A 12,365-nucleotide genomic window follows, 5' to 3' on the forward strand; every position below is an offset into this window, starting at 1 on the left:
TTGACGGTGGGCGTGGACCTGGACTGTGCTGCTAACGCGAGAGGTGTGTAATCCCCCGCCGCTCATTGGTTCCAGGAATTATTCTCGCACCGTCGCACGTCGGTCTCTTTCCCTGGCGCCGCGTTTTCATTGGACAAAAATGGTGTCCGTCAAGGAAGACTCATTTGTGGAAAAAGAACATTAATGTCAAATAGTCTAGTCCCCCGATTATAATAAATAGCCTAAATATTTTAGGATATTTCCATTGGATAAAAAGGTAGTCTTATATATTCATGCCAATAATCTTATTTCAGTGTTATAGTTGTATGACTGTATTAGTTAGGAATAGTTTGTTTGGATTCTGTCTGGATGGAGGGTGTCCTAACAACAAGGTAGATACTTATTCATGAGGGCAGCTGCCTTCATGTGGGAATGAGAACTATAGCCAAACTATTGTAGATTTGTAGTCGCCAATTTGATTACATTTGTATTGTCTGGGGGTGAGTACTAGGACCCGATGATTGATTGATGTTTAACAGTTTGCAGAATTACAGTACATTTCAAGTACAACTCAATACAAGTACATTTCAAGTACAACTCAATACAAAACCATTACACTTGTTTACAATAGGGCCCACCATTTTCAATTCATCAAAAACAATGATCAGGGTAGCTCAGCTGGACAGAGCAGTAACTTGGGCCTTATAAATGTCTTCAGAACCAGGGCCGTGCAGAGAGCACTGAGGTAAGGGGGCAGGGGGCTCAAACCCAAGAAAAGGGCACAGAGGCAGCGCCGAAGTCCTGCCGTCCCTCGCTCGCTCATCCCTCATGGTTCACGGAAGTCATTTCTCTATGGAGAGAACCTTAAAGTCGTCTCATATAAGCATTGTGGTCCAAAAATAAACAAGCTGTCTCTTGCAATATTGTCAGGGAGGTTGTCTCTGTATCGTTTACGATAGTCACTCATATTTTATACAGTCTGTTTCTAGTGAAAATATAACTAATTCAGCGGCAGTAACATAGTGTTTTCTCTCTCTCTCTCTCAGTTGATTCTATACATATCCATATGAGTGAAACGGCCAGGATGACATGTTTCTTTTTCAATCACAGTTCTTATATGAGGCGATCTAAAATCCCCCCTATGGGGATTACAATGCAAATAAATGCTGCAACCACAGCGTTCTTATTTTAGAGATCCCCACTTCACAGCAAATCAGGCTGGAACCCCAGGCTATTGTTGTCGCAAAAAGATAAAGCCAAAGGTCATTGTGATTTCACATCCCATCCCCCCCACGCCCACGGCACAGCTGAGCACAAATGGCATGCTGTGTAAAGTGTAAGTGTAACGTATGTATGTATGTATGTATTTGGTTAAAATGGGTGGGGTTTAAAAAAAGGGCAAGAGCTTGCTCTGGTGCACTGGCCTAAAAGTGGGTCCTTAAAAACTGCTAAAACGTCTGAAATGTATGTATGTAGGTATGTATATGTATGTGTGTAGTATTTAAAAAGGGGGGGCTTTTTAGTAAAAAGCCCAGCCCACAAAACCTTCATATATTTAAAACAAATCCAAAATAAGGTTACCAGTGAAGGGCAAAATGCCTATTCACTGGGGACTATGCAAGGCAGAGGCGTGTATGTATGTATGTATGTATGTATACGTATGTGTAAAGTGTAAGTGTAACTGCTGCATGGGGAAGAAAGAGATGCTGTTTCTTCCTCTGTTGTAAAAGCCGCTGGGCTTTATTTCAATTCTCACCAATTATTAAACCGAAATGGATTGTCTCGCTCACACTCTTGTGTTTTTTCTTCTACTGCTGGACTTCTTAGAAGGTAAGTGTACTAATTGTGTTCTTTGGAAGGGGCACTGACAGACAGACAGACAGACAGACAGACAGACAGATTTAGCTCACACACTATTATAATTACCCCGCCCCCCAATTCCTCCTTCATACTCTCAACCTACACACATCAAAAGTTAAAATGTTTAGCTTCTTTTGGAATTACAGGCTATCATTTGTTTTACTCTTATTCTTTGGAGATATTTAACTTTTAATGACAAAGAAATAATACCATTGGTGTACACTGTACGCTTTTTGATACAGTAAAAGTCATTCCACATACGTAGGGTGTGTGAATAGGGGAAGAGGATCTATGTCAGTGTCTGTGGGAACTGGGAAATGCAAACAATTAAGGTGCCACAACAAACAAAAAAAGTGCCACTGCTGTAGCAGTCGTAAGCCTGGGTAGTGGGTACCGAGGCTAGCGCAGTCACATGATTTTTACTATAAAAACTGGTCAAACATTGGCCAAGTTGTCACAGAATAGGAAAGAGAAAAAACATTTCGAAAAAAGCTGATCTACAAGCCTCGATCGTGTTGTGCGCTATTTTCAAATCAACACAAACTAGACAAAGAATAATCTCTGAATCCGGACACAGGTCATTCCATTACGAAGCTCCATTTGACTGGACCAATCTTCCTCTTTCTCTCAGATCTGCGACCTCTCCTAGTGTGCTACTGCTGAAACAGTGAATGTCAGGTCATAAATAGCCTCGGAAACATTTTTAAACATGACAAAGAAAATATTCAAAACCTTCTGTAGACACTAATCCTTACTTCAGGTGCCCACTCTTCCTAGTGCCCACATATGTGGGCACCCGGGAGGCCCACATGTCCTAGTAGTACCCACTCTACCTATAGCCTACTGCAGTTTTCCCTGTGCCCTCTTCTCCCCAAAGTGCCCACTTTTCTCCTCCCCAAATTGCCTACTCTGCCAGGTGCCCACATTTGCCTCAGTCATGCCCACTATTCCAATGTGCCCAGTTTGCCATAGTGCCCAGAATGTTGGTATACCCACCTTTCCTGTTACCAGTAAAAAAATATATGCCTATAAACCTATAACCTTCACCTCAGTAAAACTATGCCTAAACCAAATGCCTTATAGGCCTACAGTAGTTTTGCATTAGTTTTGCATGGCTATGTCTCTCCTCTCCAGAGCTCTGCCTAAGTAGACTACCCCCCCTCCCCCCTCTCGACTCTATGGCTCTGGTGCAATGGAAGCGTACGCGTGGTGACTGGTGACTATGGTGACGCGTGGCATGTAATTGACCCGTCAACCCCCACCAGGCTTTGTGTGCGTAGCTGCTTTTTTTTTGATCTGCCCGTGTGAACGCCACCATATATAGCCTGCTCCGAAAAACAAAATGATATGGACCTCCCCGACTTTGGATCATCTCGCTCGCATAATTTTGTTTTTTCTACTAGTGGACTTCTCAGAAGGTAGGTTAATTTAAAATTCAAAATGTTAACATCATGGCCGTAATAAGATATATTTCGGACTTCAGCAGCGAGCTTCTTTTGTTGCCACTTAATTGCCTATCGTGTGCAGCTGTTATGTTACATTATGACAGAAATAAACGAATTAAACTGTACGAACTGGAGAACATACTAACTAGATAGACAGACAGATTTGCGCAATTTCTCAGCTACCAAAAATAAAAGTAGCAATTGCTTAGATAATATTGCTCCATAGTGTGTGTGTGTGCGTGTGTGTGTGTGTGTGTGTGTGTGTGTGTTTGTGTGTGTGTAATTATAACTGTCTGAAGGGAGTGTCCTAGAAAAGAAGGTAAACAAGAAGCCACCTGCATACCATAAAGAAACAAAAACAAGTTCCTATATCAGATCACGTTGCATTCATTTCTGTTCATGGTGTCAAGCTAGAAGTCTCTGAAGGTCATGTGGAAAATAGCAGACAGGTGCTCTTTCATGATGGTTTTAAAAGAGGATAGAGATCGAGTGGCACCTTTTGATGGCTGTCCACAATCTTTGGTGACAGAAATAGTAAAATGCATGCGTTCATGTTTTTCCAAATGTTGTGGGAACTCACAACTCACACCCGTTTCTCACTCTTTTGAAGTAGTCCGACAGGTCTTGAACCACCGTCCACCAGGCCCATTGCAAGTCTGTCCCCATCACACCCTATCCTAGCCCCTTTCGGGACCCTCGGTGAGTCGGTTACCTTTTTTGAATTTTGGACGGCGGTCCAACAATCAGAAAAGGTAACCGAGGGTCCTGAAAGGGGCTAGAAGAGTCCAAGAGGAGATCCTATGTCCAAAAAATCTTATTCTTTGGTGGACTGATTTAATCAGTTGCAATTTTTTTCAGTCAGTGTGCACTGTGCAGGGTGAGCTGTTGTTATTTTACCATTTATTCTGTTGTTAAATCCCGAGGGCTGTATTGTATTGATGGTGTAAAAGCACTTTGTAAATAAAGTCGTTGCCGAACCGTAGTAATGAAGAAATACACTCCTCAATGTCAAATTGTTTCTTTAATGACAAAGATGAAGAAGCCCTGCAGTATAAACAAACAAACAAGGAAAACATTAACTAAAATAAGCAGGCTAATTATCACAAGAAAAAGTATAAGCAAACAGTTACTCACATAAGAGTGTAAACAAAAGAAAGAGGCATAAACTATAACATAGTTCCAAAAATATGCATAACACAAACAAACTTACAATTAGGTGAAGAACCTCCAACCAGCACAGCATGCATCTCTGAAAGAACATGAAACTGACAACAAACAAGATGGCTCTCTTCTTCACTCACAGAACAGGAAAGCTAATGATATACTGCCCCTAGTGGACGGCAGACCCTTCAAGTAAGACGTGATCAACCTGACCACTATCATATGTTCACTCACACGTGATTCGGCGTGACCGACAGGTCACAATGAGTCATTCTTTTTTGGGGGGAGAACTGCATAGCATGCATGATGCATGGGTACTATTATTGGGGCATAAACCATAGCGTGGTACAATACTACTTCCTCTCTTTAAAACAGACGCAAACGCTGTTAATATTCAAGGACGAAAGGTCCGTCATCTCTGTCACCTTATGGAATACTAGTAAAACATTTAAAAAAAGTTTCCGGGCACACAAAGTAAAAAAATAAATAGGAACGCCTTTATTAAATTATAAAGGCAACTGCCAACATGTTTCGAAACATGTTGGCTTTTACTTTGATCTCCGAGTGCGTTATGATTTATGGAACCATTTTGTGCACCAGAGTGGTCAGACACAATTTTACTATTTTTGGGAAGGAATTGACACAGACAGACACCTCCATGTTGGCTTGTGGTGGACTTTGTCAAAAGTGTTATTTTTTTTGCCATGGAAATATACAAAATTAATATTGCCAGAAACACATGGATGACCATAACAGACCTGTAACTATGTGTGTACAAACTACAAAATGTAACCAAAATGGAGTCCTTGCAAATACAATGTTTGAGGACCACTAGTACTATATAGACTAGGGAAGTGAACTCAGACTATATGCCATAGTGTTATAGTAAATGCAGTGCCATGAGAGGCTTCCAAACATGGCTAATATTACCTACGCACGTAGCACCGCTAGCACACGCTTATGCACGCATGAACGCACACACTCTTGTTCATATAAGTCATTGTTATGTACTTATATCCGTCATCTGCTCCACCTCCAGGTGCATCAGAGGTGATCCAAACACAGGATCCTGTGAGGGCCACGGTGGGAGAGGATGCCCGTTTCACCTGCCGACTCACACAAGCCAAGAACGTCCTTCAAGTCACCTGGCAGAGGATGTTACCGGGAGGATTAGGAACGGAGGACGTTGCCAGCTACAGCAAACGCTTCGGCACCAAGATCAACCCTCCCTTTCTGGGCAAAGTGGACTTTGAAGACTCGAAGGGACTGCAGAACAGCACCATAGTGGTCAGGAATGTGACCCAATCAGACCGGGGCTGTTACAGGTGTTTATTTAATGCCTACCCTGAAGGAGCCATCTATAGGAAAACCTGCCTTGTTGTCGATGGTAAGGTAGGTGTGTGTGTGTGTGTGTTGCAATAGTCTGACACGGCCTATATCACGGCCTAAACCCTAACCACAGGGTGAGTCGTAAGGCTAAAGGCCTATTCATAGTCTGGATTTTCGGTGGTGAGGTGACCACCGCTCCGGTGGTGAGCTGACCACCGGAGCTGAAATAACGTTGAGCGGTGGTGAGTAAAAACAGAGAGAAGGGCTGGAGCGGTGGCGGTGGTTTGCTCTTCACCGCGGCTCAGTGACGTCATGTTGTAGTTCGGTGGTCACCTCAGTGACGTCATGTTGTAGTTCGGTGGTCACCTCAGTGACGTCATGTTGTAGTTCGGTGGTCACCTCAGTGACGTCATGTTGTAGTTCGGTGGTCACCCCACCACCGAAAATCCAGACTATGAATAACGCTTTAACTGGCCATGTAGGCTATGTCTTAATGGGCCACATATGTTGGAGCCACGGGTGAGTCTTAACTGGCCGGGTATGTCTGACTACGGGTATGTCGGACTACGGGTATGTCTGACTACGGGTATGTCTGACTACGGGTATGTCTGACTACGGGTATGTCTGACTACGGGTATGTCTGACTACGGGTATGTCTGACTACGGGTATGTCTGACTACGGGTATGTCGGACGTATCTTGTTCGCGCCGTAAAGGATATGGTCAGTTCCATTGTTGACAACATTTACGGTTTGTCTTCCAGAGCAACCAGAGCCCACATTACTCGTCACGCGACCCAACGGCACGGAGCTGACGGTCGTGTCCTGCTCGGCGGTGGCCCGTCCAGCTCTGACAGTAACTCTGGAGGTTCCGAATCCGTGCACACGTTTAGGCTCTTCGCGCTACAGCAGCGTCCACTCGGCCAACGCCGACGGTACCGTGGCGGTCAGCAGCACCGTCACCCTGGACGGCTTCTGTAGCAGCAGCAACGCTACGCGGGTCCACTGTGTGGTCACTCTCTCCTCTGGCCTGGTGAAGGAGGTGACCCGGGTCATCGTCTCCGACAGACAGGGTGAGAGGTGGACAAAGCACTGTCGATTTCGTCGACTAAGGGCCGATTCATACTCCTATTTTACCGCTGTTTCGGCGCTGTAGTGCCGAAATGATTTCGGCTCATCAGAAATTTTCAGTAGCATCGAAGAGCCGACTTTAGGACGGTCTCCGCCCCCCCGAACCTCAAATGACGTCACATTGTAGGCTCTACAGCGCCGGACCGACTTTTATTCGGCTCTAAAATAGGAGTATGAATCGGCCCTAATACTAAGACGAAAAATGTCCGTCGACTACCTTTTTTTCACTGACTAAAACTAAATGAAAACTAAGCTACAATGACTAAAACTAAGACTAAATATATTGACAATTTCTTCAACAAACTAGACTAAAATGTGAAAAAGGGACTATAGTGGACGAGAGATCCAGTATCAAGTCATTTTACGCTGAAAATAGCCGATCTACAAGCACAACGCGTCGCGATACGTGTTGTGAGCTTGTAGATCGGCTATTTTCAGCAAATGTAAAAACGGTCATTACGACGCCATCAAGGCCCACCAAAATACATTCGTTAAATCAACTGTAGATATAGTCGACTAAAATCTTGTGATATTTAGTTGACTAAAACTAGACTAACACTGAAACATTCCAGGTGACTAAAATGTGACTAAAACCAAATTAAAACTATTCAAGATAGCCTACTAGTGCTAACTACTAACTACCTGTACAACTACCATCAAAATGTGCTGCCAAAAACAACAGTGAGACAAAGTCACAAACATAAATGATGATTCTTGGACGACCTTGGATGGATTGTTGGGTGATCGACAGATGACGTTACTAATGAATTAGAATTACTCTGTGATTTTTACTCTGTGATTTTTTTAAATTCCCAGGTGTATTTGAGACGTGTGAAGCAGATCAGAGTGGTCGCAGTAAGTTCTTCAAACACCCAAAAGACTGTCGCCTGTGCTTAACCGATTTGCACTTCACAGACACACTTTAAATGCGTTTTATTTATTTATTTGGGACTCTTTAAATGACAAGATACTGATTTTAAGTAGCATGCCAAACAGCTGCTTCCTCAGGCTAGCTGTGCTCATCTTGTTTTCCCATTCTCTTTACTGCCAATTATTTTATTTTTGTTTCCCTGAGCTGCAAACGTGAAAGAGTTTCACCTCACTGTTACCTGAAATTGTGTTGACAATAAAGTTGATTGATTGATTGATTGATTGAAAGTACCCGTTTGATGCAGAGGGATTTCATAGGGCCCACAACCATTTTCCCATTTTCCCCTCACAGTTTGCGTGTACATTTTTACTGCTGCTGTCATCACAATCGCCGCAGTTGGATTACCGGTAGTCGTCAGAAGAATTACAAAAAAAGAAGCGAGGTAACATGCCATGACTGTTTTCTCTGAACATATACAGATTGATGACTGTCCTCCTCAAAGCTGACTGTTGGTGTTTCACCTTCTCCTCTAGGCCAAACAATAATGGCCGTGAAATGAAGGGGATTCCGCAAACGACGACACAAGAGTAAGACAGTCAAACACCAGACAACTCTGTCCAACTGTCTCTCTGTCCATATCATTGGTGTACCTTATTAGGCATGCTCCATTTTGAATAATGACGCTTCTTTCTTTTTTTTTCTCCTCATTTCTCTATAGGACAAATGAGCATTTAGTCTCTCACAACATTGCACTTAGATGACCAGACGTGACCCGAGTTTGATTCCTGCATGGACAGCTTTAAATGCCCTATGAAGGACTGAATGTCTCCGCAGGATGTAAGAAAAGCATGTCCATGTGCCTTCATCTTCACTTCAGTAGACTTGATAAATGTTTAGCAGCGTCTTTGCAGATCTATTGAACAGATGAGACTGCAGGTGATTATTCTCGGGTCCTTTACCAATATGGAGAAAGTAAAGCTAGTTTTTTTTTTCTCAGATCTTTACACTTCATGGCTCCCTGTGTCAAATACTTGTTTTCAAAGTACTACTGTTGGTTTATGAAGCCTGTGTTTTGGTTTAGGGCCAAAAGGCATTGCACCACAACATATGATACCTTCTGGGACAGGTCTGCTTTCTGCCCCTGGCCTGGAATCATAACAAAAGCAGTGGAGAAGAAGTGTTCAGTTTGTAATGTAGCCTATACACTACTACATAATACATGTATGGAACAAACGTCTCACTACCTTCCTGGACTACAATTCCCATAATTATTTGGTGCACTGCTCCTCCTTGTGGATAGGGGGGAGAGCTGTCTTACTGAGACAACATGTAGTCCAGGAAGGAAGTGAGCCCAGTGTCCATGACATCAGAGACAACAGGCTCACTGCTACCTACAATCTAAAATATCTAAAACCGCATATTACACACATAAAGACCCCCAGGAAAGTGTTCTAAAGCTTCTAAACGTCATTAACATATATGTTTTTGCAAAAAGGGTGAAGTGTCCCTCTAAGGGGAATGTTTTTTTGGAGGTCACTTATTATGGACATAGAGCAGGAAAAAAAGCATGGCTCCTTCCTCACAAATACTGTATTTCAAACAGAGCCAAAGAGGTACATTTCAACTTCAAGCTGCCGCACAACATTTATCCAACGAACAGGATTATTTCTAAATTTGCAGAAGTTGACAACTCATGAGTCATGTTCATGTTGTGCTCAATAAGTAGAACCGCCCCCCCCCCCCCCCCCCCCCCTTTATTCCTGTGAATTGTATCTATTCCTTTAGTCTAAATGATATAATGTGCTATTACAGTAATCCAGAAGATGGTGCACTTGAATTTGTTTTAAACTATACGTTAAATTATTTATACACAAAGATTCGCTAACACTTTACCCACTTCATTTTGGAATTTCAAATGCTCCTCAGATCCTTAGCTCTAGTAAACAAAAAAATATATATGAATCATTCCCCGATTGTTGTATTGTTTGTTACTGTAAGTTTGTCTCGTTTGTTTTAATTTTCTGTTGCTTGTGCTGTGCAATTTACCTGAATTGTCTATCATATTTTTCTCAATAAGTAAAAAAAAAAAGACTCACACCTACTGTACTAGCTAATTTATTAGGTCTCAACAAGTAATTATGATACATCTAAGTGTAAATGTGATTTTACTGTGCTTTATGACATGACATATTGGGGGGAAAAGGCATACATCAACCATGCTCTCTCTCTCTCTCTCTCTGTGTATGTATACACACACACACACACACACACACACACACCTTAATGCAAAAGCGACTTCATGTTTTGTCTCTTGTAAAAATATGCTGTCCTCATTCACTAGGTACTGGTATTGAAATTAAAAAAAAAAAAAAAAAAAGGTCTGTTCTATAGTCTACAATCAGGCTACGAAATGAAAGCCTGGGTATCGAGGCTAGGTAAGCCCGGCTGCAACATGCTGATAAGGAACAAACGGTGGTTAAAGTGCACCACCTAGTGGACAGATGTCAGAACATTAAAACTATTACTTTGCAAAGGTGCGGGCCTGTTCATATAAACAATGTCAATAGTCATGTTGGTTAAAAACAAAACGTTTGTTCTTTTGCTTCGTAATAATTTATATACCGTTTGTTAAGTATATTACTGGGAACGGGTTCCACCTGTCTCTCCAAATGTCCAGGCGTCTTGACAATTTCATACAATCTGATTTTGTCAGAGCTCATCACTTTCAATCAATTTCCCTTGTTTATCCCTAATAAGATATCTCTCCTGTTTGGATACCAGCCAAACAATTGTTCAAAAACAGCACTAACATGTTTACTTTGCACAGTTAATGCTTATATCGGTGGTTTTCAAGCCTTTAAGGTCCATTATTGATTTGTCATTTTGATGATATTTAGCCTCTCGGAGTCGGACCAAAGACTTATTTACAAACATTTAGTCGACTGGGTACAGGGAGAAATAACTGGATGTCCAGATGTCGGATTCACATGTATTAGCAACTTAAATAATTCATAATCACAATATGTACACATTAATTATAAAAGCATTTACATTCAACTGAATGTACCAACTTCGTGTTGGTAGGGTACTTATCTCTCTCTCTCTCTCTAGACTGGAGCTATAAAGCTGTATTTTCAGACAGTGCCAGAATCTCTCCAGCAAACAAATTAGCAAAACTTGCTGGAATGGCAACGGAAGAGACCGCTTTCACACGCCCTCCTTATAGTCCGGTAGATTGAGACGAGATTTTAGGTGAATCGGTCACTTTTTCATAAAAGCATGAAACTTGGTACACAGTATACAGTTTGGGGCCCTAAACCACAGCCGCCTCCTATGGCAGAGGGCCTTGGAAGGCTTCAACACCTGCCCGTTTGCCTACGGGAAAACCGGCTCTGGGAAGTCGTACACCATGAGAGGCTGTGGCTAACAGACAGGTGTCATCCCCAGGTTCTGCCAAGAACTGTTCTCCAGACCGTCTGCTACACAAAACCCAGAGGCGACGGATCACGTGGACATGAGCTTCTTCAAGTTTTACAAGGAAAAGATCAACGACCGGTTGGTGACCAGGTATGAAAGCCACAAGAGGATCGCTTTGAAGGTAATATTCGGTATCATCATGTTTAGTTCAGGAGCTATGATGCAAAATACACCATTTGGTACAAACTGTACAAGTGTACCAAGTTTTGTGCTTTTATGAAAAAGTGAACGGTTTTCGTCTCGATCTACCGGACTATTAGCAGTAACAAAGTTCTGGTATTGCATGATTAGAGATGACTTTAGTCCATCAAAAGAACCATCATTATACAACTCTTCTCATATGGTCTGATTACAGCGAAAAAAACTAATTCTGACACACTGGAAGAAGGAAGAGGCTCCTGCATTTAAGCACTGGTTAAATGAAATGACTAGTACACTTCATCTTGAGAGAATAAGGTATTTCCTGAGAAACAGGGAGAGACAGTTTGATAAGATTTTGGCTGCCCCTTGTCCATTACCTGAGTAGAAACGATTAATAGACAGGATACCATTGATATGGTTGACTGTACGCCATTTTCTTTTCAGATGTTTTCCTTGAGCTTTCTATCATCTTATTATATAGTATGCAGTGTCACTGAGCAGTATGGGTGGGAGGGGTTAAGGGATTTCTTTATCTTTTTTGTCTTTCATTTTGTTTCATAAAAAAAGTATTTCATATTATAATGTTTGTAATAATGTATCTGTTCAATAAAAACATATTTGACAAAAAAAAAAGAACCGTCATTATCATTCATTATCACAAGGCTTAACAGGTAGAGTTGGCATTTGGCAGTTCTGTTCCGTTCTCGTTTTCGTTTTAACCCATTCTGACCTGAGATCAGATTCATACGAGGTTTCCACTGGACACACACTGGTCCGATTAACCCATTCTGACCCGAGATCAGATTCTAAAAATGTCAGTCGTTCTTCGATTTTTCAAAAAATAGCAGACCTACAAGCTCGTATCGCGCCACTCGGTGGTGCGCTATGAGCTTGTAGATCTGCTATTTTTCAATAGCTAAAGCATAACATGATGCCGACACCAAAACGGGTTCCCGTTCAGAATGGGTTAAAC

General features: G+C 42.1%; 1 protein-coding gene across 2 annotated transcripts; it reads left to right on the top strand.

The window, feature by feature from the left end:
* The first annotated feature begins 3,148 nt into the window (after nucleotides 1–3,148).
* Nucleotides 3,149–9,883, top strand: LOC308332869 (nectin-4-like). 2 transcript variants are annotated; one of them, XM_080788990.1, is made up of 7 exons: nucleotides 3,149–3,257; nucleotides 5,485–5,832; nucleotides 6,537–6,845; nucleotides 7,720–7,758; nucleotides 8,126–8,216; nucleotides 8,308–8,361; nucleotides 8,493–9,883. In XM_080788990.1, the coding sequence occupies exons 1-7, from the start codon at nucleotides 3,182–3,184 to the stop codon at nucleotides 8,533–8,535; spliced, it is 960 nt and encodes a 319-aa protein (XP_080645116.1). In that variant the 5' UTR covers nucleotides 3,149–3,181; the 3' UTR covers nucleotides 8,536–9,883. The 2 variants fall into 2 exon arrangements, 1 of the variants encoding a protein (XP_080645116.1); XR_013965758.1 differs by lacking the exon at nucleotides 8,126–8,216 and having other exon boundaries at nucleotides 8,254–8,361.
* Nucleotides 9,884–12,365: the final 2,482 nt, after the last annotated feature.

Source organism: Protomyctophum bolini (assembly GCF_963924005.1).
Source record: "Protomyctophum bolini genome assembly, chromosome: 18".
Classification (NCBI taxonomy): domain Eukaryota; kingdom Metazoa; phylum Chordata; class Actinopteri; order Myctophiformes; family Myctophidae; genus Protomyctophum; species Protomyctophum bolini.